Below are 27,157 nucleotides of genomic sequence, written 5' to 3' on the forward strand. Positions count from 1 at the left end.
ACGGCAGCAGAGGGATGTAGTGACTATATTAGAATGGTCATTCAATGAGTAAGCAGCAGAATAAGTGTTAAAATACAGAGGCTTTTGACTTTTTACCCAACATGCCTTTTTCTAGAGTAAACATATATCAGTAACAAAGACACATATGATATCAACATTGTTGTGCAAGCAGAAAGGATCCTTCTGTGTGAAAGTGGGGGTTGGCTAGGGAATGGCTATGCTCAGCATTTTCCCCCACCAAATTCTTAATGATTGCTGCACTATTTCTGGCAAAAAATACCTATTTAGTTCTAGGAACAAAAATAAAAAAGGACTGAGACTTTCGTGCAAATCAATAACAGCCATTCACAGGCAAAATTGAGCTACTATATTAGTAATTAAAAAAATGTGTTATATATGTGTTCATATCTAAAGTCCATACCTGAGTTTATCTTAATATTGCTTACCATTCCAAATAAATTTTATACTATGAAGCAAGAATTTCAGCCTTTGGATTTGCAAGAACTTTTCTGGTAAATGCAGGAGGAATTCTGTCTAGCTTTCTGCCTTTTTAACAATACACTGAAAGTTCCTTAGTCTTTTAAATATAATCTAAAAATAAACACCCACTTTTTCTCTCTCAACTTTGAATTTCTTCATACAGAAAGTGTGGTTGATATACTACATTGCCTTTGTGTTACTAATGTTTTTAAAATCCACACACTGAACTGAAGAAATCATGCCATTGTAACACAAAAGTCAAACATTTTACTAGCTATGAAAACTCACAATAATTAATTTTCAATATAGGTATGTGATTGTCCAGCCATTTAAAAGTTACTATAAATCATCTGTGCCTGGAGACCTTCCTTTTAAATAACCCTTTCAAGAACTAAACCCCATTTATAAAAATATAAAAATCCCAGTATTTTCAGGAACCCTAGGTAAATGTGCCTCAGATTTAAATTCCTGTATTTTACTTTGCCTATTTAGCATCTATTTAATTTCATTCACCTTCCCAAATAAATCATCAGTCATACATTTCACAGCAGGCATGAATAAACGATAATCATTCAGTTCATTGAGCAGAAATAGTAACCTACTAATTCAAATACTTCAGATAATCCATTGATTTCTCACCAGCCAGACTTCTCTCACATTTGCCAGTTTTTTGCATTCCAACAGCTCATTTTAGCAGGAATCTAGTTCAGCATTCTAGTTGTACTTTAGGAAAAAAAAACCAAACCAGTAACTGCATCCAGTTTTGCTAAGTACTGGTCATATTCTGCCACACTGTACTCAATAGAAAGTTTATGAGCTTAAGATGAAAATTCAAATAAAAACACTAGCACAGCATCAGTTAGTCTAAATAAAATAGAGACATGTCTACATATAAAGATTCCTCTTTTCTCCACTTTTAGGGTGAAGTATTTAACAGTGGTTCAGAAATATTTCATGTGTATACTTCAAAGGAATTTTAAAAATTACTTGAGTAAAGCTTTCAAAATTGAATTACTAACGCTTCCTGTAGCAACCAAGAAGTTCCAGTTACAGTAAGTATCTAACTACCAAATTATAACTGTGTTATTGTATCTACACTATCACATGTTAGAAGTGATTGAGAGGAAAGGTGGGGATCTTTCTTTGCCTGGTTTCCTATGGAAAGAAGGCTCATGCAATCCTATACTCTATGCATATGCATGCAACTCCTTGCTTGTCCTCTAATTCCTTTTGCATTTGCTGGTCAGTATAAATCAAATTTGACAGGATAAATATCTCAAAGATACTGCGTTTCTACAAGCTGTGGGAAAATAAGTAAGCAGGGTAAAGAAGGTAGAAATTGGCAACAGGAGCTATGCCCTTATTAGAAATCAATTTATACAGGACAGAGACTATAAAGGTCATCTAAGAGCTTTGAACTTTGTTATGACACCATCCTCCATCTGCTTGAAATACAAACAAATAGTAGACTAGGTGTAACTTAACACTTAGGAAACTTTAAAACTCTTTAATTATTTCTCAGTAAGAACAATAGTTCAACAGAACAAAATATCAATGTTTCAGAAACACAAGGAAGAGATTTTTCCAAACTGGAATGATTCCATGTCCTATATTTCTCTCCATATACACAACACTCTTACACATCACATACACACTTAGTGCAGAATGAAACAATGCTGGATCCTCTTCTCAGCTTTGAACTTGGGACTGATACTTCATGGTAATACTGAAATTGTAGTGGAATTAAATGACCAGTGCGCTCTCTGACCTGTGGACCTGATCAAGCTGGCCTATGGAAAAAAGCTGTCCAAAACCCACCATTGTTTAATTCTCTTTTGCAAATGCCCTTTCAATCTGTCCACCAGACAACAAAATGAAGCAATCACTGGTCACGGGCACTAGACCTAGTGATGAAAAACACTTGCCTGCTGTCAAACGCCCTGATGTACACTCAGGACATAGCTGAAATGCAGTCACCCCCTGCACCATGACCAAATACCTGGCTGTTGCACAACAGGGATCAGCAAAATTTTATGTGACAATTGTACATTCCATTATGGGACAACTGTACTTTCCGTTATGGGACAGGGCATTTAGTTTTCAAGTGCCTTTGTAAGAGGCTGTGGGACCTACTCCAGCTGAAAGGTTCATGACTTCTTAGATGATACATTAAATTCCACTTACCTACCTATCCTGTGGCTATAAAAGTAGTCAACTTTCAGGATTCTGAGTGAGAAAAAAAATTAATAACCTTTTCAGCCTCTCTAAAGTAGCTTCTTTCATTGAAAGCATTCCTCATACTAAAGAGCATGTGCGAGGATATTTTTCTACTGTTACTGAAAAATTAGATGCTGTAGTCACTGGGTTACACCTCACAAGACAGTATCAAATTTGTGTCTGGGATATCATAGTTACTTTCTAGCACTGCTTAATGTTTGATGTAACAGTAGATGTTGGTGAATTTAAATTTCAGCGTAATGCCTACAAAAAGACCTCACTAAGAGGCAGTAAAAAACCCTCCAAAACCCCAATTTCATCTTTAAGCATGGAAAATATTATTATATTTTTCAAAGTGAAAATAATTATAATAATTTAATAACTTAATATGAATGAAATCTACAAGTTATTTTAGTAATGAATGAGCACCCACCTTGGATGTGTGAAAACAGACACTTTGGCTTTAATCATTATTCAATAGTGTGCACAGGACAGCTTTCAAAGACTGCCCTATCCATCTACTGCAGCCCATAATATCTTCCTGTATAGGTATGCTACATATACTATACATATTACATATTTATACACTCATATAGCAATCATTTTGCCACTATCCAGACATAGGAGCTATACTTCTACCTATAGCTATGGGTCTGCAAATCACTTTTCACTGAACTAACGGAACTGCTGAATTGCTGAGAATGGGAGGACAAGTGGGTGGATGGAGGAATTGAGGTAAATACTACTTTTTTCAGAATATTCTTTCTTTATCACCTTGCTTGTTCACAGCCACATCATACAAAATTTAAACCATATAATATATTATCTTACTCTGTTCTTGAAGCCTTTGTGGTTAAGGAGATTTATAAATAACTACAATTTGAGACTTAAGAACTGAAACCTTGGATTTTCACAGACAGATACTATATAAATAGTAGTTTTGCTCTTTTCCCATGCTTCATTTTTGGCAAGGTCTCAGCAGCCATTAACTAATAAACTGAACTCAAGATCAATGTTTTAAATCATTTTACAGCTGTGATTACAAACTGCTTTCATTTAATACATAGAGTTGGTTTCTAGCAGTTCTCAAGGGAGTAACTGCTGAGATCATGCTAGACTTGAGAAGGATAAATTCAAAATCACCACCAGAATAGCATGATTTTAAGATACAATCTCTTTCAATCTGCAAAGACTATGCATATGGGCTTGCTATCAATGTAGGAATCTCAGATTTATCAATGTAGGAATCTCAGTTTTCTGACAACTTAAGGCATCTGTAGCTAGAGCCTTGATGGTTAAGAAATGAGGCTTACAAGGATTGTTGCCCCTTTTACCTAGGATGCTTTTGCAGCATAGGTAGCATTATACATCCTAGACCTATAATCAGTGTGGTATTCCTAGTTTAAAAAAGTGAGACAAATAATGAAAGAAAACTGAGATAGAAAGTAGATGAAATTAAAAGAAATGTCATAAAGTGAAAAACTGTGGGAGTGAGGGACCCAGAAAAATTAGAAAGGAGAAGAATCACAGGCACTCTATTTTTAGTTTAATAAACTAGTCACTCATTCACCATATTCCAGCACACTATATATATGTAAAGAAATGAATTGTGAAAGAACGGATACACTGAAATTTCTCTGAGAATGAGTTCTTATCTATCACACTTGCATCCATCCAACCTTTTCTAACCACTAGAACTGGTGGCTTTGTAATCAAAGCAGAGACTTTTCTTGTGACACAACATACGTGTTAGTTTTTACCTTCCCCTGTATCTTCTAGTGCAAAGCCAATTCTGACAAACAGGGAACAAGATGAAGTCTACAGGAAAAGCTTCTAACATCGCATGAAGTTTCAGGAGGCTATACAGAGAAGAAGCCTGCATGGCACTGCAGTGCAACACGGCTCTCCTTTCTTTAATTAAGGGCAATCTGTGTGGTCTACTGAAGCAGACAGATAGCACCCCTTTAAATAATTTCATTAGTATACAAGGCTTTTGCTCTCTGGCATTCATTTTATGTTTTTATTCCCCATTTTTGCACATAAATTTCAAATACTTCAGGTATATTACACCTAGCATTTTATCTCCAGAATATAACAAATAGGTAGACATTTTAAAACACAGGCTAGCCTTCAAACCAGCAGTGTCAGGCACACTACATCTTAAAAACAAACAAAATAGACCCTCTGCTATATGTATGTAGCTTCACTTAAAAAAATAGTAACTTTTTTCAATAAATTTTTAACAGTTGAGAATTAATTAAACCAAATTTAGTAATCTCTTCTTTAAAAGTCTGCTTCTAATTCAAAAAAATGCTTAGTCACTGTTATCTCTTGAGAAAATTAGCACTATCACCTTTCATTTATTAGTATCAAACTTTATGGCATGAAATTATTTTATAGAGAAGCCAAATACCTGCTTAATCACAAACCCCCCCAACATATAGGCTAAACTTATTTGATAAACTGAATAAGCAAAGTAAGTGGTAGCTAACATAAAGGAAACCTAAAACTGAACTTTTCATTTTTGCAGCAACGTGTGTTGTACTAAGTAATTGAAAACACATCTTGGTATTGACTTCAAATTAAAAAGTAGAAGCAGCTGAGATGCAGAGAAATCCTTCTTTAGCTTTTAGGATGTTATTTATAATTTATCATTTTATTTTATCATTCCTACACTCTCACACACAAAACTGAAAACAAAAGCAAAACTGATATTCATGGCATTTCTAGATTTTCAACAATAATATTTTCTTTTAGTAGACTGTTCCGGTGTGATTGTTACTGTAGAAAAGATAATACTCAAGGTTCAGATTAACAAAGGCTAAAGATCAAAACTGGCTACCAAGCTGAGCAGGTACCAGACTGGGACACTAATTTTCAAAACTGAAGTACAAACTACTTCTGCAAACTACATGCATACTTTCATAAATTGGTAATTAACACAAACTAACCTAAGCATCTGTTCATGCAAATAGCTGGTTTTGAATGTCAAATATTCAAATTACAAAAGTTTCTCTAGTGAATTACACCTTTGTCCTTTGTTGACAGGCACAGGTAAAATTAACCTCAAGAAGAAAAAAATCACATCATTTATGATGTTGATATAGCAGAACAGATTATAAATATAGTTAAAAGAAGAATATACTTAGTACAATCATTTCATTACAGGCAAAAATAAAGGAAATTCATAAATGAATGGTAAAAATAAAAGGATAGATGGTAAAAATAAAGGATATTCCTAAATGTAATAGAAAGAAATCTTTGAAATGAATCTATTATTTTACTACCAATGATAACATGACAACCTACATAATATTCAGCAAGCAGATTTTCTGGTTTTAGTCCCTTTTAGTCTCAAAATAACAATTAACCCTACCACTAATAGACAAGATTGTCATCTCAGTTTCAGCAGACAACATCTTGAAGTACTTCATGATTATCTGGAAATAAACACCAATGCAAAGGAAAAGAGAATTTGCTCAGTGTATTTCAGAAGGTTTACTAAAAGTCTCAGCTGGATAGTCACTTTTTTTTGGATGGTCTCCTACTTTACTAATTGCAGACAGTACTACATGAATAAATAGCCCAGAAAATCCCAGAAAGCCATATCATCTTCATTAGTGATAACAAAGTTTAACTTTAGCACCTTAAGTGGCCAGAAAATATTCTGAAATTTAATAATTTCTTGAATTCCAGAAACAGAAGTGCCAAAAAATGCATTTTCTATGGGACAGTGATTTTTTTAAAACAGTCAATTTTAACTGTTTATGCACAAATCTTGACTTCCATACATGCCAGACTTGAAGCAATGTGAACAGACTGACTGAAATCAAAGAGATTAATCACAGTGTATAAAGTCTGATAAAATTATGGACTAGAATATTACATATCAAGGCAAATAGCAGATATTCTATTGAAAGCACATCTCCTCAATCTCGTTTTAGAAAATGTGTTACATAAAACTATCAGGGTCCCAAAGGTAGTACCTAAATGAAAATGAGAAGAAAATTAAATACATGTTTCAAAATTGTAAGTCTGATTATTTTACTTTAAAAAGTTGTAATTTTCTGGGGACTATTTCTTTAAAACTGAAAGTTGTTCCACAGTATTTGCACAGGTGATGCTGTTCAATTGTGGACACATGTTATTGAGGGAGGTTGCAAAGGCAGAATGGCTAGTTCCAATTAAGTGATCATACCTGTTACTGTTTTTGTTTTGACAGGACTGCTGGCATACTCAGAGGCTTGATTTGATTGCTGCCTTGCCAAAGGTGCACTTCCAACTGATGCTTCATCCTCTTTTTTTCGAGTTACTGACACGCCAAGCGGAACAGTTCCTACAGACTGCTAGAAAAAGAAGCGCCTTGTGAACCACTCAAAACCAAAACTTATTAATATTGAATTATGACACTGTCATGAGAAGCATGTCTTAAACTACATATTTTGAAATGTATAGAAGACAACTTGAAACAATGATTAGAGCACATATATTTTGAAAACAAATTATGAAATGCTGCATTCAGACTTGCACTTGTAATTATTTTAGTACTGTTAGTCTGAGAAAAAGCTCTACGATAACAAAAAAAGTAAAATATAATTTATTAACTTTAAATACCATGCTTGTCAGCCAATCAAGATGCACATGAATAAACCTGGATGATCACCAAAGCAAAATAATTATCTAAATGTTTAATGGAAACTGGAAAATTTTAGCCAGATATGAAGATCCCAAAGTTTTGCAAAGACATTTATCAACCTTCATTAAACTTCAAAAGAAAAGATGCATTGTTATTTATATATTATTGTATTTGTTTCTCATGTTTTAAATATATAATTTAATTCTGACCACTACTGATTTTGAATTGTTTTGTCTTTCAAGCATATCAAATAAATCAAAAACTGCTCAGAATATGACACTGTTAAACAAAACTGAATGCATTAAAAACTAGTTTGAAGGACTGCACCCCTATTTTAAGATTAGAAAAGAGTGATGTGTATTAATCCACATAGGTTCTGGAACTGGAGGTCCACAAATGAATACAGTCTATTGGCTTTGTTGTTATTTTTTTTATTAATGCAAGCTAGAAAAGACAAAACCATTAAAAAACCTGGATCCTCAATTTTGCTGTACAGTTGGCCATTAACATTTTCCTGTAGCATTAGCTGCTACATAAATTGTAGATGTATCCCAGTTGACAAAAGCAGAATACTTCTACCGTTGATTTTGCAGAGGGTTATCATTTAAAGAGGACAAAAGTTTTTTCTAAAGATCAGACACTAGGATTACATGCATCTTGATCAATTTTTGTGTAATTTAATTTTGTTGGTATTGGAGTGAAAATGTAATCCGTATAGCTGGGTAATGAGAAACCTCACACGTTGCATTAGGAATCTCTGTGGGAAACAAATGCGTGTGAGGCGGGCAATGTGCTTGTAAATTTTCTCCAATAGAAAACAGATCACTGAATCAAGCAGTGTGCAACACGTGCACACATACAAAACCCCAAAACAAACAGAAAAATCATTTAATTGAAGGAGAATGACTTCCAAACGCCTTCACCATTTTCCACTATAAAAGTAAATTAAAATAAGAAAGACAATCAACCATTTAATCCTACTCCAGTGAAAACAATCAACTTCTATATACAGTGGTATGCAAAGTTAATAGGAAAACACTAATGTCAATGGCAAGCAGAACTCTCATCTCTCCTCCCCGCTCTGAACGTACAGTCATCAGCTTTGCCTCCAAAAGCACTAAAAAGTCATTCTGGAATATAGTAACATGCCACTTTGGTGTCCTCTAGCCATAAGAACAACAACAAAAAACCCATCAGCTTTGAAAAGACAAGTTTTACACCACACAAAAAGTTTCCACATGCATAAGGAGAGAGAGTCTGAAGTTTTGTAAACTTTCGTCAGACACTTTACATCACTTGTTTTCAAAATTTAGCACTTTATCTGATACAACATTTCGTAAGACAAAGCCGTCTGCAGCTTTCCCATGACAGCAACTGTTGAGCCATGATTTGGCAATTCTGGATGTAACATTGCAAGAACAATGACTTGCCAAAGTGAAGCAAGAGTTTCTGAATAATCAACACAAACAATATAAGACAGCACAAAAGACAACAGGATGGAAATACTGTCTGAAGAAGCAGTATCTATTTCTGAACCACTGAAGAAATGGATCAGCAAAATATAATAATAGTAAGTTACACCACTACTCATATAGTGAAAAACATCAAGGCTATCACAGCCAGACAAAGCTGGAAAAAATTATGACCAAATATTGAGTGCTTGAGTGCTAATCTGGACAATGAAACAGCTGTTTCATCTTTGCTCACTGAAATCAAGCCTGATGTTGCTGTTGATGACGCCCAGCACAATCTTGTCAGGATTTTGGCAAAAGATTTCTGGTTAAAAGAATGCAGAAGATGAAAGATCAGTGGAAAAGATGGAAAAGGATAGTCAAGATTTGGGTTTTAGCCACAAACTGATGAGGAAATTGTGGCCTGGGAAACAGCAGATGACAAGAGCCCCACAGCTGTATGAGAAGATGAATCTGATGGGAAAGGAGACATTGCAGGCAAGTGTTATCATAACCATTTCATCACAAGGATCCAAAAAGCTAGCTATAAAGTAATACATAGTAAAGTTTAACACACCTACTTGGGATGTAAGCTTTATGGTTACTAATTGGTAGTGTTACAAAGAAGATAAAGAACATTTAATGAAGTTATGGAACTACGGCAACATTTATATGAGGGTTTTTTGTTGACACAAAGTCAAAATCAGATTCTGTTCTAGAATACTGACCACAGTTTTATCAATGCAATAATGTTCTGTGGTTATTACACACTGAATACTATATTAATAATAATTCATGGTACTCAAAATAAGAAAATTTACTACTTTTCCAGTATAATAATTACAATTAACTTTTAAAGCAGTGGCTGAAAAACTACAGGAAAGCCATCCTTTTCCAAATTTAGATTTTATTGACACAAATAATCTAACACATTACACACCATGTTAAGTATGTGTACACAAAGCACACACATATGTATATGCTATTTATGTATGTAAATAGATCAACAGATAAAGGTTATATTTTTTATTTTACTTCATACTGTGCAGTCAACATGACTTTGGAAATGATAAAGATCTAAAATCAGAGAAAGGCACAGAACAATAATAGCTAAAAACCAATCTGCCAAAACCACCAAGCCCCAAGTATTTCCTGATTTATTGGAGATATGCCAACTAACTGAACCTAAAATATCCTGTAAAGAGGGCTAGTGGAAATTTGCCCCAGGTAGAATAAATTAATATTTTATTTTATTTGGGATTTTCGGTAATTAAATATTTTATTTCTGAATTATAACTTCCCATGAGTGTGAGGCTGAAGAGGATGCAGGCAGATCTGGGAACATGAGAAATGCATTCTTAAGAAAGCTTGACCAACTGAGTAGACAAGTAACTTCCATTTGAGGGATGCCTATAGAGTCACCTCCCTGATAACAAACCAAAGGCAAAAGAATATTCCAAGACAGGAACTTAAATATTATTACAAAAGGAAAAAAATGAAGCACTGGCTTGTAAAACGTTGAATTCAGAAGCCTCAGACCAGATATGGGTTGCCATCTTTGAAATGATACCAAAGCCATCTATCCTATACAGTGGATGCTGCGTGCACACAGACTGATGTGTACATGTCAACGTAAAAAATCAGCTAAGTCTTTGTAATGGGGACAGATGGCAGTTCTACTCAAGACATGGTGTTTTGTGAACATCTAAGATCACTGTCATGCAATCACTACCTGACTCAGAGGAGAATATTTACCTATGCTGCAAGACTGCCCAAGCTGTGCCAGAATGAGCTCCAACAGCAAGGAGGATCTACCTTGCCCACCTTGTAACAAGTTCTAATATCACGAAATCAAAATCGCTGCTTGACTACAGAGTTACATTTCATTGTTTTAATTTCTGAGATTAATAATATAAGCACACACCTAAATTGCTTCAGAAAGCTCAAGCATAACTAGGCATTAGGCCTAGTTCCCAATTAAAAATAAATTAATTAATAAAATTACATGAATTAAAACTAATTCCTAATTAAAAAGATTAGGCATGCCTAATGCCTGGGGTTCACAAAAGCACCTTCTTTCCTGGCAGATGAACTTGCTAATTCAAATGAAATTCTGTGACTGCTTCAGGTAGGAATTTCAGGTATGCTCAGAGAAGTGCTCTGCTGGGATAAAAGACCAACCACTGATTAGTTGTAATCTTTCCAAACTTATGCTATAAAAGCATTCTATCACCAGTTTCAAGGGTCCTCTGAAAGTAGAAGATAAAAGGTTCAAGTCCCACGTAGCTTTAGCTCCTTAAGTAAGCAGCAAGTTTATTCCTACATCCTTCAGAAACTTAATTGTGTTCCTTGGGGTAAGAGGTGACAGATTCTGATAGGGATAAACACAGTGCTTTTGGCCTGCAAACAATATCAGAAATCAAAATCTATTATAATTTGAGAAATCTATGCACACCAAGAAGATAATTATGCCTACCATAGAAACATGCTTTTTTTATCGAAGTCTTTCCTGCTATTGATCAAGGTACGAGAGAAAAACTAGAACTAAGGAAAGGCAACACAGCTCTACCCTCAACAGCCAACTTTGCTACAACATGGAAAAATCTTAAGTTTGGGTACTGAAATTTACCCTTACATTGTGTCATTCATTCATTGTCATTCATTATCAGAAGTGTTTGGCTCTTAAAGACACAAAGATCTGCAATATTCCAAAAGTCATCCTAAACCAGATCAAATTAGAGGAATTACTTGTTCTACATGAGTCAACTAACCAAGTCATAATGATAAAATTATTTCATCTTAGGCAAACATTCCAGAGAGACCTCTGGTACAGACCTCTGTATGAAGAATTGCCCAAGGCATGCCATCAAGAGTTGGTAATACCCTCAGCTCACAATGAGCTTTCCATAAAGCAGTGAAAGGATTTTATAACACAGTAAAATTACTAAAGATAATGGTAGAGAAAAGAGAAAATAAGCAGAGAAAAAAAGTTTAAGGAAAAAAATGGATTAAATTGAATTGCTAATGACCAATTCTGTAATTTACCTACTCAGCTGTACTGGTTTTGGCTGCAATAAAGTTCATTTTCTTCATAGTAGCTAGTATGGGGCTATGTTTTGGATCTGTGCTGAAAACAGTGTTCGATAATGCTGGGATGTTTTAGTTATTGCTGAGCAGTGCTCACACAGAGTCAAGGCCTTTTCTGCTTCTCACCCCATCCCACCAGCGAGTATGCTGGGGGTGCACAAGAAGTTGGGAGGGGACACAGCCGGGACAGCTGACCCCAGCTGACCAAAGGGATATCCCATTCCATATGACACCATGCTCAGGAATAACAGCTGGGGGAAGGAGGAAGGGGAAGGGCATTTGGAGTTACGGCATTTGCCTTCCCAAGTAACCGTTATGTGTGATGGAGCCCTGCTTTTCCAGAAATGGCTGAACACCTGCCTGCTAGTGAGAAGTAGCAAATTAATTCTTTATTTTGCTTTGCTTGCGCATGCGGATTTTGCTTTTACCTATTAAATTGTCTTTATCTCAAACTCATGAGTTTTCTCACTTTTACTCTTCCAATTCTCTCCGCATCCTGCTTAGGGGGAGTGAGCAAGCAGCTGTGTGGTGCTTAGTTGCTGGCTGGGGTTAAACCACGACAGTCCTTTTTGGCACCCAACGTGGGGCTTGAAACGTTCAAGATAATGACAGATTTGACTGGAATGTGCTAGATCAAATTTATAGCTGTTATCGATGTTTAGCTATTAATTGGCAGGCTCCTGTTCTTGCCATGGTGCTTGCTTGCCTTCCTGTAAATTAGAGTCTTGTGCTCAATTAGTGGCTGCTTTTTGCTTTCGCTGCTTGCTGTACTGCTTATCATCTTACTCTGCTGCTCCTGGGAAGATTTTGATAACAGCGATGGCCATGTGCGCCAGCTGGCAAGATGGTCAGGACATAGCTGCTGTTTCTGTGCTGTTGTACTGGACAGGCTGGAACTCCAGTGTGAACTTGAGTCAACGGGACTGTAACCTGTGGATGAGTCCACGTGGGAGCAGGACACCCCAAAGTGTCTGTGGCCATGGATAAGCCCATGCCGGAGCAGGTATACCTCTGAAGGGATTGTGGCCCAAGGATAAGGCCATGCTGGAGAAGGTACACCTGGAACCATCTGTGGCTGTGCATGAGTTCATGCTGGGGCGCGTCAAAGCGTGTTGCCATGGATAAGCCCACAACAGAGCAGATACACCCTTGGAGGGACTGCAGCCATGGGCAAGGCCATGTTGGAGCAGATTTACTTCTGAAGGGACTGTGGCTGTGCGTAAGGTCACGCTGGAGCAGGTATATCTCTGAAGGCATTCTGGCCCATGGAGAAGGCCATGCTGGAACAGGTGCACCTCAAAGCGACTGTGGCTGTGGATAAGCTTATGCTGCAGCAGGTATACCCCGGAGGAATTACTATAGCAGAAACCACCTGAACCAATGGAGGACAAGCCTTATAAGAGCAGTGCAAGTGCAGCAGTGACCCGACCTGAGCTGGCTTTGGTGCCCAATAACTCAACGCAACACACCACCTTTCCTGTCCTGAGTGACCACTGTAACAGATGGAGCCCAAAGTCATAGACTAAATGAACTCAATGGACTTTTTGTGGACATTTGATGGACATTTTACAGGCGTGGTCCATAGACTAGGCGAATGGTATCTGTGTATTGTATCAATGGCTGGGAAGGGGGAGGTGGTTAATGGTTTACCAAAATAAAACAAGCCACATCTAAAAAAAATCTTCAAAAAATAGTCTAAATAAAATATTAAAAAAAACTTAAAAATTACTAGAAACAAAGTTTCACTGCCACAAGCCACATCTGAAAAAATCTTCCAAAAAATTGTAAAAATAAAATATTAAATTACTGGAAACAAGGCTTCTAAATGTAGCTTTGTTTTGCTTTTTAATAGGGAGGCAATGTTAACAAGCAGTAAATAGCATACATACAAGAAGTCACTCTCTATAGCGGTATCCTTCCCAAATTCTGTTCAAATTAACCTTTCATAAAGCATTAAAGAGCATATCTTTTCAACAGGGCTTTCAGACCAAAGAAACACCAGGGGTTTAAGCATATATTACAGATACGCTGAGTTAAAGAACTATTAGAAAGCAGCAAGTAACCAACTGGTGCAAATACTACACTAACACATCTACTGCTACTACACATACAGCTCACTTTACAAAAACAGTACATACAGACTGAAGTATTTTAAAAAAATGGACACCAATTTTGGCCGACACCTACATGAACATTTAAAAAAAAAAATCAACTCAAACTTCTGTGCCAGCTTAAACCCTGCTTAAAATCTAGCATAGGTTCATCAATCACCAAGCAGGGTATGTAAGGTGTCTTTTGAATTTGCTGCTCCAACTTCATGGATTATTACCAGTTACTGAAAAAAATCATGGTAACAAAAACATATTTCACAAATACTCAGATAATGTAAAATATGCAATTTTGATGCGGAACGTATGGATGGAGTGCAACATATCTGGCTCATACTAATTTTCCTTTGAGCAGTCACACAGACTGTATCTAAATCAAAGTAATTACATTTTATCAGCTTTCTTCTTAATGCATTAATTCTTAAAATTAAGAATTAATCTGAATTAAGCTGAAGAGCAAAACATTTACATTCAAAAAATTTACCCATGTCCAACATAATATTCTTTATATATATTGGTATCTTTAAACCTTTCTTAGTATTTCCATTTCATAGATATAACACACCAAATGTCAGTACAAAAAAATTTACCATTGAATAACTGTCTCCAAAATGCTTTTCACCTGTTCTTCAGGTTTTGAACTAAAGGAGAACAAACCAAAAAGTGTATTTTTTAATTTATTCTTGCCATATTAAGTGTTGAAATGTTTAGAATTAATCTATTAACCATTAGAACTGTCACATAATAGGTTAATAACAAGATGGCAGGAGAAATTCACTCTTTTTTAAGATATACATTAAGCCAGGTTGGATGGGGCTTTAAGCAACCTCGTCTAGTGGAAGGTGTCCCTGCCCATGGCAGGGGGGTTGGAACTAGATGAGCTTTAAGGTCCCTTACAACCCAAACCATTCTATGATTCTAGCAAGTTCTGGTTGTTGTGTTTTTTCTTTTAAACTACCAATTTGGTGTAAGTATCTTAATAGGCACTATGTTCAGAAGGTGCTGAATTAAAATGTCTCTAAGATGTCTCTAGCTTACAAGTCAAAACCAAGATTTTGAAAATAAGTTTTGAACTTTAAGTTACAATATTTTGATTTATAAAGTTTATCCCTTGCTCTGCACCAAGACTCTGCACCAAGTTATTTCATCTCAGTATTACTGAAGAAAAAACTAATATAACTGAACAAAATTAATTCCAACAATTGCTGCCACTTTAATATATATTGTGTCTGGGTGTTCTGAGTTTTTTGGTTTTTAGCCCATTAGCTGGTAAAGCTTTCTGGTGTTAATTACTGAACACCGTACACACAGTACAGTGCTCCAAACAGGAAAGGTGATTTACCAATAGTGTCTCTTTCTAGACAAAGCAGCATGTAATACTTGCTACACTAATTATCTGGAAAGAACATCAGCTGAAGATGAGGTGAAAATACTCTCATGACAACAAACAGCTTTTCCTTACCTCTTCCTGTCTCTGTTACCAATCCATGTTTTTCTTTGCATTTTCTGACACTAAACAACTGTATTTTCTTCTATTCAGAGCTTTTACATATGAAATCAACATAAAACATTTTCAAAAAATATGTATAAATCGTCTAAGTATTACACACAAGCTTAACTAACTTCTTGTGTTCACTTGAGTTTAGAAAAGAAAAGGAGCAGGAGGGCAAAAGAGCTAAAAAAGAGCCAGCTAAAATATTTCATTGTCAATGGGAATACACATTGATATCAAGTCAGGAAACTCATGAGCTTCTTTTCCTATTGGAAAATGCTGAGGTACTGAATGCCTTCTTCACCTCAGTCTTTACTAGAAAGACCAGCCTTGAATCCTAGCTCCCAGAGACGAGGGGGAAAAGATGGAGCAAGGAAGACATATTCTCAGTGGAACAGGTCAGGGAATACTCAAGCAAACTAGACATACGTAAGTCCATGGGCCCTCATGGGATGCACCCACAAGTGCTGAGAAAGCTGGCAGATGTCATCACAAGGTCACTTTCAATGTTCTTTGAACAATCATGGCAATTGGGAGAGGTGCTTGAGGAATGGAAAAAAGAAACTGTCACTTCTATCTTCAAGAAGGGCAAGAAGGAAGACCAAGGGAACTACATGCCAGTCAGCCTCACCTCAATCCTTGGGAAGGTGATGGAACAACTAATCCTGGAAACCACTTCTAGGCATATGAAGGACAAGAAGGTGACTGAGAGTAATCAGCATAGTTTCACCAAGTGGAAGTCATTCTTGACCAATTTGATACCATTTTGATGACTGGCTTGGTAGATGAAGGGAGAGCAGTGGATATTGTCTACCTTGACTTCAGTAAGGCCTTTGACACTGTCTCCCATAAGATCTTCACGGAGAAGCTCATGAAGTATGGGCTGGATGAGTAGACAAGTGAAGTGGACTGAAAACTGGCTGAATGGTTGGGCCTAGAGGCTAGTGATCACTAGACTCCAGTAAGTAGCAATGTACCTCAGGGTCAATAATGGGTCCAACCCTCTTCAATATCTTCATTAATGGGAGGAGTGGGCCAAAGGGTTGTACTGCCATCCAGAGGGACCGTGACAAGCTGGAGAAATGGGCTGACAGGAACATCATGAAGTTCAACAAGGAGAAGTGCAAAGTTCTGCACCTTGGGAGGAACAACTTATGTGCCAGTATATGCTGGGGGCTGCCCAGCTGGAAAGCAGCTTTGCAGAAAAGGTCCTGGTGGACACCAGGTTGAACAAGAGCCAGCAAAGTGCCCTTGCTGCAAAAAAGGTGAATAGTATCCTGGGCTGCACTAAAGTATTGCCAGCAAGTCAAGGGAGGTGATCCTTCCCCTCTACTCAGTGCTGGGACTAGTTCTGGACTCCCCAATACAAGACACACATGGACATACTGGAGAGAGTCCAGCAAAGGGCCACAAAGATGATCAAGGCACTAGAGCATCTTCCATATGAGGAAAGGCTGAGAGAGCTGGGATTGTTCAGCCTGAAGAAGAGAAGGCTCATGGGGGGGACCTCATCAATGAATAAAAATACCTGAAGGGAGGGTGCAAAGAAGATGGAGCCAGGCTTTTCTTAGTGGTGCCCAGCAACAGGACCAGAGGCAATGGGCACATTACATTCAGAGGGAACCTCCTGTGTTTCAGGCAAAGAAACACGTTTTTACTGTGACTGGATCAGGCTCTTTATTGAGCAAGGCCTCATACAACTTACTGTAATAATTAATAGGATTTTGCAGACTTTACACATAAGAAAACTAAAGAGTTTGCCTTGAGTTCAGTTCAAAGAGAGATGTTAATTCAATTCCTGACTAATATAAACATAAGCAGCATTGGCTTTGCCATATCACCTTTTAAAGAAATGATGCTGCACATTATACCATACAGTATACAAACAGACAGCAGAACTTCTTACTACAAACTGTTTCAGTAGTTTCTTCTATTATTACTGGGCAAATTTATAAATTATAAACTCACAACAAACATATTTAAATAAGCATGCATCAAAAGCATGCAACAAAAGCTCTGTGCTTGTGTTTTGTATATATAGACTTGTTATTTCATTTCTGCCAAACAAAATGTTACAAGAAGCATTACTACTCATGATTAAAATCCAGTTATGCCCCTCAGAATGGCATTATACTGACCTATGTCCAGTATCACCAATTAGATAAGAGGCGATAACGGACAAGACTACAGATACAGAAGAGGCTTATTTTACACAACACTTTCACTTCAGCAAAGAAACTTAAGAACTACACCACCTATTTCTAGTAGCCATGAGAGAAATTCAAAAGCAATATGCAGATTTGTTCAAGCACTGAGAGAGTGGCTCATGGATTTTTAGACTGCAATGTTCTCATTGTTTCTGTGCTTCAGAGGGGACAATGGAAAACTTATACATGCATGTTGAAATTCAAAATGGATAAACAAGTTACATTTACATCCATTTACCCTAGAGCACTGACCATATAGCCACAACAGAAACCACACAGATCATTACTCAAATACGTAACAGCAGCCACATTTTGGCATGCACTGTCACTTTGTAACAAAAAGGTAATACACTACAATGCCATTCACTAAAAGCATCTGGCACCAAATACTTCATTGTATTAAAAAAATTATGCAGAAGCCTTAAAGACTAGTTCTATTTCCAAATTTTCCTTTTTTTTTTAGTTTAAAATAAACGTGAGGAAGAATGACGTATGTAACTTGCACACCGTACAGAAACATAACCTATGTAGAAGGGTTGTACATTAAGTGAATTTCTGAATTCTAACATTTTCTTCAGATAAACACTAAGTCCAGTCCCCTTCTCCTGAAAACAATTGTCATATGTATTCTTCCTAAAGACATAAAATTCCATATAGGAACAAGTTAGAAAATTTCCTTCTAATAATAGGAGCAGCAAAAAACTTTACTGTAGTCTTAATACTCAAGATTTTAAAATCTTTTATTTCTAGCCTAAATATATGAAGAACCTGTTTATATTCACTGATTATTGTGCTAAACTTAACTTTCCATTTAAATAGCTTCTCTTTCCTTTTGGTGTTTACCTTTAGTCAAACTTTTAAAATCCTCATTTATCATTCATCACATTTTTCAGACACCATGTGGCGTAGTGTACTAGATACTACATAAACACGGTTAAAGAGTTTAACAACTTAATTGTACAAAATAGACATACCCAGTAAAGGAGGGGAGAAAGTGTAAAGAAGTAACATCTGTACAAACCAAGTAACATAATGGCCTCAGCTACCACACTAGTTCTACAATTATTAGCTGCTGGGAAGCAAGGTGCAAACAGAGGCAGGTTTAGCAATAGTCTAACAGTAATAAATGAAAAGGGGTAGTCCTCACTGGGTTGCATGTACTCCCATACCTCAACAGAGCAGTCCTTCATTGTTCTGTTCCAGTTAAAATCTCAGTAAGGCCAAAGAGAATTACATTTCTTGGGGCTTCATCACATTAATCTTAAAGACGACACAGTATGGCTTTATGGAAAAATCATTGGAAAATTTATGTGTTTTGTAAAAACACATTTACTTTTATGCTTACTTCTGTCCTATCCCATTTCAGCTTACAAAGTTAAGTATGTTCTGATATTTCTAACTTTTCATGCTTTCAGACAAAACCACACCAACACAGTTACATTACACATAGTATTTCGGTAAAAATATATGTACTACCAAACAGTCATTATAAACTTAAGAATCCCAGAGTAATAATTAAAAGGCAAACAAATCTGAATAAGTTCAGTATGTAAAGCCATACTTGTCTCTGTGGGGAGCCAGACAATCCTAGCCCTATCCTGTATGCAATCAGAAGTTTACATGGCTATACTTGTGGTCCCAATTAATAATCTGATTTAACTTATTGAACTCATGTTGTTATTACTTGATAGAATGTGTATACAGAACCAAACGTACTGAAAGATTTTGTGACTCTGTTTTCAGATAAAACTCACAATTTTGACTTACTCAAAATGACAGAGCAAGAAATTGTATTAGGTAGACATTAAAATTTAAAATATCTTAACATTTAAGATCTCTGAATCACAAAGTAACTTCTAAAGTGATGTATTTTCTTCTGTTGCAATTGTATAAGACTGATGGCTAGAATAGAGGAAGAAAAGAGCTTTATCAATCAATATAATTTTGACCATAACACTTGCTTGAAAGCATCATGTCTTACAGTTGTTTCATTAAATGTTCAAAAATTATGAAGGTTGTACACAGCATTTTTATTTTGTTATACAAATTAAGACTATGGTAACAAGCTAAACCCTTTCTAATAAGTAATATACAAGGCCATAACTTTGACTGGAATCCTTATCCTAGGATAATTACAGTATTACATAAAGAAAAAAAGTCTTTGGTTAAGAATAGTTTAATACAGGTATAGTTTTCTTTTCAAATAAAGTTTCTTCACAACTACTACAGACATTGTAATTTTTATTATTATGTGCAGTCTATTACCACAGTTATGTTAATGGTGAAACTAGAATGATCTCAACAGTTTGGTATATAAATTCACATTTAAAATAATTTCAAATGACTAAGCAACTCTAATTGCTAATAACATTAGAAATGTGATACAGTAATTTTTATCAGAAATAGATCACAAAAAAATTTAGAAGGCTGTATAAGGTAATGCCACAAATTACAAAATAACTACTTAATCAAAATTTGGTTAAAAATTTTGCCACTGGTGATTAAAACCATGGACAAATAAGTTTCCTAATGTAGTCACTAAACCTTTCTAGTTACTCAGTATACAAGGGCAATCAAAAGAGAAAACACTGAGTAACAGCTGATGATACACATTAATGTTAAGGAAGAGTTTTATATAAACAGTTGAAATAACCAGGCTCAATTACATTTTGGAAAGATACATAACAGTATGGCAAAAGTAAATAAATGGTCTGTTTTAAAAAAGAGGTATACCAGGAAAGGTTGTGCTGCTCCAGTTACAATGCAGGAATGAAAAATAACTCAACACATTTAAATACAGTGTAAAGTTATTAACGCGATAAAGCAAAAATTCACACACTGAAGTTTTTCAGATGGTGCTGGTGCAGAATGGGCTTAACGGGACTCAAATTAATGTTTGACAATCACTATCTAACAAGGTCATTTACACACAAGAAACAGATCATGTTATCATCCTCCCACTTCAAGGGCTCAGTATGAAACTTCCCTGATGTGCATAGTGTTCTATAATTATGAGACAATATCAAAAGATTTTTATATTTGCCACTTAATAATTGACCACTTATAACTGAGACAGAACATCAGGCTACACTGACCACTAGTTTGATCAATTATGACAAATTTAAGCTTTAGAACATTCTACTAGTCTGCCAAACAACAGTAAAAAATAAGTTTAAAATCAGACAAAACCTGTGTTCTGTCCAGGTCAGGAGTATGGGGCCTGAAAATTAAGGTCAAGAATACATCAAACACAGACCAACAGCCTTAACTTCTCATATCTTTCTGAGCACTTCGTGTGCAAACACTTTGTGTGTTTTGATATTACATACAGAATCTGTTACAGCTTTCACTTATGTCAAGTTATGAACTGTATGGTTCACTACCTATTAAAATGGGTTTTATTAAGAGCAGTGATTTTATAACAAGTTATGCAATTACTTGATAGACCATCCCAAATGGTTAAAACATGATTTACTATTCAGACTCAGAAGGCTTATGAGGTCTCAGTAGTTAAAACTAGTTGCAAAATACTGATACTGAATAGTGACTGTCAAAAAACATTCTCTCTATTCTTTTAATTAACCATTATAAATGAAAAAGTTATGAAATTAAAATTTTAATGTGCAAAAGTTAACATTTTAAATAATTCAAAGCAAGATCAACAGTATGTACAAAGAACAGGGTGACAGAAAACAAATACGTGGAACAAGAATGCACTACTGGCATATATGGAAGAGAAAGTTTCCCCTCTCCCGACTCCTTTCCCTCCAAAAACACATACCTGCTGAATGTGTCTACTAGCTCGTTTCTGAGGTTGGTAGGTAAGCCAAGTATACAGGACTGGATCAACATTAATTGCTAATCCTTGTACACTGGACAAGAGTACTGCACCTATACACCGTAGAAAAGAAAAGAAAATGTAAACTATCTGCTAAAGAATCTCCATATACATACTCATTTTTCTTGCACACAAATCATCTTTGATGCAGACTTTTGATTGCATTGGACTTCCAATCAAGAGGAGTAATTAAAACATAACCTTCAGTAACTTCTTTAAAGTGAGAAACTTGCCAGCACTGCCAGTGTTATGGACACACACACACAAAAAAAAAGCAGAGAACTGCATTTTGATTGTGCTTATTACAATTTTTTGCCAAGAAAAATGTTTGTTTTCATGAAGTTGTGTGTGTAACTGAATACACACAACACCTTTCCTCAGATTCTCAGCCAACAATAACATTATGCAAGAAATGAGTCAATGAGACCCTTGACAGAAAGAGAAGAATATAATGCATGACTCCCCCCAACCTCAATAAAGAAAAACTTGGTCTAGGACAATGGGTTCTTTTAATAGACAGGTCTACTTTAGGTTAGTGTTCTGCCCAAAGCTGCTCAGGACAAACATTTTTCACGTAAATGTAGTCATGAATATTCTTTAGTGGACTAGTTAGGTAAAATAAGGCAAATTTTTGAACTCTGCTAACGCTGACAGTCTCAGTACTGTGAGCTCTGTTTAGAATTTTATCCTAATTTACAATATATCTTATTTTCTTCAAATCTCACTTTTGAAGTCCTAGAATTACAAGATAGGGCTACTATATCTTCATTTCTTAAAAGTAAACTTCTAGTTTTCTTATGCTTGTGAAGAAAAACTTACATGGGAACATTAAGGCTCAAAACAGGAGAAAAACTATTCTCAATATCCAGAAATGTTAGCATATAGTTCAAGCGAAGCACACTACGACCCAATTTATGAAGCACTATTTCCATTAAACCTGCATTAAAAATCTGATGGTGTATCAGCGAGGTTTTTGTTTTAACAGTACAGATAAAGTATCTATTGCAGCAGAACTTAATGACAGAGCTGTAAAATTCAGAAGCAAATGGATAACGTAATACAAAGGTATCAATCATATTGAAAAAGTGTGGCAAGAAGTAATAAGCAGTTATCTTTTCACATAAGTTTTGCAATTTTACAACAAATAAATAAATTAAATAATGAAATAAATAATGTAATAAATTAAAAAAAAGAAATTTGTGTTACTGGAAGGTCCCAGCACCAAGTTCTAGAGAATTACAGTAGTTCTGTAATTCAAAGAATCATAGTTCCTAAAGCAATACATACTACATTTACTCCAAAGTATACAATATAATTATGCAGCAATCTGAATTTAATAATAAATTCAAATAAATTCAGAAAGCTTGTCACACAATTCAATATAGTTTCCAAAAACCATCAAAAACATATGCCTCAAAACACATAATACATCACCAAAATTGTAAACTGGGGGGTGGGGGTGTGTGTGTGGAAGATAAGTTATGAGTTTATTGTATATAACAAAATTTTAAAACCAGCTGAATTCCAAATGGCAGAAGACCCACCAACCTGGGGTGATACAAGCAAAACCTGATGAGTACAATGGCAAAATGGGAAAATGACAGTCAAGAAATATACAAAGATAAATCATCTGCCTAGCACAGGCTTGGAGTTGGAACACACACTGTGAGGAACTCCTATACACAGACTAGTCTATGTGATCTGATGGTTTTAAATGTCAGTAATAAACCTTAGAAATAAATCCACAATTTAAGGCAAAGCCAGTGTCAAACATAAAGTAAAGGGGTAACACGCAAGTAAGAAGAGCAGTGAATATGCCTTGCAGCAGGATATGGAGAAGACTAGAAAAAGGAAGCGGAAGGTAACAGAGGATTGATAAAGAATATGCTACAATCATTAGCTTTTATAAGATACTTGGATGCCAAAATAAGAGAATTCTGCATCTTTAAGAGATACCGCCTGTTGTCAGCAATACTTAATGAAAGGTTTAATGTATATGTGATATGACAAGTGGGAGTCAGAGACCTCCCAAAGAGTGAGGAATAAAGTCAGCCTACAGGCAAAGTCAACAAAAAAATCCCACATTTATAACAGACTCCTGAAAAGGAAAAAAATAAAAATAAAAAGTGTTACTGTAGCACATGATGCTAGTAGCTCAATTTAGTTTCTTGTTTACTGCAAAAAGTTAGCTAAATCTAAGAAGTTCAATACAATTCCGTCATGCTTTGAACTTAAACTATCTTCTCACTTCAGTGAAGTCACACTAGCACAATCCCCTAAAACTCTAAATTACTGTAGAACAGAAAGCAAAATCGGGTTTTTTCCAGTTGTCTTTTGTCGTTGATAGCTTGTGTATGGGAGAAAAAAGAATGAAAAAAACAGTACAAGTAGTCAGATAAGCATTACAGATACGCTAACATTATTTGCCTTTCAACTTGACAGTCAGGTAACTTTGGCCTCCTACCAAGCCACTTCTGTGACAATGAATTACTGAAATTTACTGCTGTATTTGTTACTCAGCCACTATATTCAAAGAGAAGTTTAATGACCTATGTAAAGTTGTTTTCTGTGTAATAGCTTTCTTTGAAATAAATAACTATGTAGTCAAAGAAAACTTTCTCAGATTTGCCTCCCCCCACCCCCCAAAGCTCTTAAACTTGTGTTTTCATGCCAAGAAGTAAGAATCCCCTCCAGTTTTCAAGTAAGATCTCACTGATGTGAGGACCAAGCTGTAAGTCGGCAGTGACTCCTTACACGTCTAAGAAAAAAATTAATTGCTATTTTGTCTCTGTCAAAATGTGATGCTCGAGTTTCCTGGATTTCATTAAGATTGTGGTGAACTTTCCTTTCTCCCCTCCCCTTTTCTCCTTTTAATTAAATTTACATTTCAGAAAAAACAGACCTTAGTCCCATACCATACTAGGTTTCCTTTCCAGATCCCAATTCTTGCCAGAGTTATCTATTTCATCTATCTAGTAAACGGTTTGAAAAGTAAGAATCAAACCCAACACCACATAATCTTTGAACGTTTGAGGATTTCCTCAAAGTCATGGTGTCATTTGCTAGGCACAGTCTGGGCAAATAATTTCTTTCCTTCCCAACTTTTGTCTCTCTCCTGAAGGAGCAAACCAAGGGGAGGCTGCAGGCGGGCAGCATTGGAGAATGAACAGGAGGGAGCAGAGCACAGCTGCACTCGGCCCTCTCATCCTGCGGACGAGCTTCTTGACAAGCTTCCTTGGATGATGACAGCTGCAGCGATAGCACTCATCTTCCCAAGGGACTGGGGGCACCCAGAGGGTAACCGGGGGCCTCCTGCGCTTGGGTTGGCTCTGCCCCCACCTCCTCCCACCCTGAGTGCTGAGCAAAGGCTTCTGGAGGAGCAGGGAGGAGAGGGGTCGCTAGCCTGGGGCTCTAGCCCTACCCTCTCCTTCGAAAGGGAAATGCAAGCATATAGTAAGTGGGACAAGAAGGGCATACGGTACACTTCTGGTGAGGCAGAAGAGAACACCTGGGGAATGCAGCTGCAGAGAAAAGAGGCCAGAGGTAAAGGCAGGATACGTGAAACGGGGCAGAGTCGAGCAGCAGAGGGGTGGTGCTGAGGGATGCTCAGTGGTGCTGAAAGGATGGGAAAGGGCTTCAAGAAAAGGTTGAAGGCAGCAGGATGGTGAAAGAGGAATGCAAAGGTGAACAAGCGCTTTGGGAAGGAGAAGGGAGGTGGCAACACTTGGCGAAAACAGCTGTCTTTTTGGAGATGTAAGAACCTCGTGAAAGAGTAAACTGCATTACTGAGTCATTCCCAACATTTTGGTGAAAAAAATCTACTAGGAAGAGTAGAAAATTATATTTCAGTCATAAATTTACTTATTGAAACTCAATATTTAACACATACTACGATGCACCAGACATTGAGAAGCAGCCTTGCTATTTATGTGCAGCAAAATGTATTTTATCTCTGCAACAATAAAGGATCACCCTGGCAGAATTCTTTCTAAATTCTGCTCTGTGTATATGCAGTATCCAAACACATCTACATTGCTATTTCCAGTAAAAACTTTCAGTAACACATTTTAGATATTCCTCTATAAAATGAACTGAAAAAACTCTACAGAAAACGGAAGTTTAAGTTATAGTTAATGTACGCTTTCTTTTGGGGAACAATCACAAATACAAACAATGGGAATGATCTACAATAAAAACTGATTCTGACAAGTTTTGTTTATTTTTAGTAGCTCAGTAACTAAAGAAAACATTACACCATCTTGCTATATAAACTGCACCATGAATTATTTTAGCAGTGAGCTCATGACCCCAAGGTGTCTCAGGATACATGAATGATAAGCAGGTGCTGATACAGGTTGAGTTAGCATCATTAATTTAGTATCCAATTATTTTAAAGGATAAGAGAAAGAAGAAATAATGTTTTTACTTATTATCTTATGGTTTTGAAGGGGATTTCCACTAAGGCATACTATAAAAATGAAGATCTGCATATTACACTCAAATGAAGAATTCTTTTTTATAAAAGTATATAGGTAATTAGTCCTTTCTGCTAGTTGACTCAGAACAGATGCACTGTAAACCACTAAATGTGGAAATATCTAACTCTGTTTAATTTTAGCCTGGGAGTCAAGTAAGGGAAAAAGAGTGCTCTTTACTACTCTGCTTACTGCCAAAATGGCTTGCTTACCCACATTCCAAACAGGCTTTACCAATTAGCTATCCTATGGCATCACAGCCATTTTCAGTCATATCCCAAGCTGAAGTAGGAGTTAGAGATTACAGTTACATAGCATAAAAATTAAACACGCAACCTTTTTGTCCGCTTTGGAATATCAATGACAAGCCAATACGATTGCCTTGCAAAATAATCAGCTTATCTAAGAGATGGAGTCCTGCATTTCATCCTGAATTGCCTAGTCAGACAAGGGAAACAGATATTTCAAGCTATATCAAAGTTTATGTGATTGTGAAAAATTATTTTTACATTTTACCAGCTACAATAAGTTAATAAATTTTGTCTAACTACTGAAATATATGCCTGCATGTCTCCCTACTCAAGGTTGACTTGAATGATTACAGATGGCCTTTTATGTAAACATTATCCCAATTTTATCTCAGACACAAATTTCCAAATCTACTGTACTTTATAGAGTTTCATGTTCACTAAGTGCTTAAAATAACTAAGATCAATTAGTTTAGTTGCTTAGACCAATACTAGAGTATTTCATTAAAACAGAAGTAGTGGAGTAACATTTTCCCATGAACTAAGGTGCTTTGGTTTGCAGTATCAAACACAGTTCCTTCATACAATTATTCTTTGCTCAAGCATACAAACACCACAATATTTTAACACTATTCATTAAAAAAAAAAAAAAAAAGCTTTTGATCCTTACAAACATTCAGTAAGAATGTACTTCTACTTCTGTCATGACCTTGTAGCTCTCCTACTGAGGTTTATAGCAGAAAAGCATTAAGTGCTGAAACAAGAGAGGTCAGCTTCATCATTTTTATTTCAAAAATAGAGAAAGTGAGGCAGAGACGTGAAGTTATTAAATCACACAGCAGGACAGCAGGACCCAGGGACAGAATTCATAGATGTTATGTGCCACAGCTAAGTACTTACTGCAACTAGTAGCAAAAA

The 27,157-nt window shown here is 36.1% G+C and overlaps 1 protein-coding gene across 10 annotated transcripts in view; it reads right to left on the reverse strand.

The window, feature by feature from the left end:
- Positions 1 to 27,157, reverse strand: part of VPS13B (vacuolar protein sorting 13 homolog B) — a 498,323-nt gene that overhangs the window by 256,403 nt on the left and 214,763 nt on the right. For 7 of the 10 annotated variants that reach the window (XM_041123226.1, XM_030011502.2, XM_030011498.2 and 4 more), the window contains 2 exons: positions 21,460 to 21,569; positions 6,896 to 7,043 (listed from right to left, as the gene is read on the reverse strand). In XM_041123226.1, the coding sequence (XP_040979160.1) occupies positions 6,896 to 7,043; positions 21,460 to 21,569 (258 nt within the window). The remainder of the gene's footprint in view (positions 1 to 6,895; positions 7,044 to 21,459; positions 21,570 to 27,157) is intronic. The other 3 variants (XM_030011504.2, XM_030011500.2, XM_030011499.2) reach the window with 1 other exon arrangement.

This window comes from Aquila chrysaetos, chromosome 4, assembly GCF_900496995.4.
Source record: "Aquila chrysaetos chrysaetos chromosome 4, bAquChr1.4, whole genome shotgun sequence".
Taxonomy (NCBI): domain Eukaryota; kingdom Metazoa; phylum Chordata; class Aves; order Accipitriformes; family Accipitridae; genus Aquila; species Aquila chrysaetos.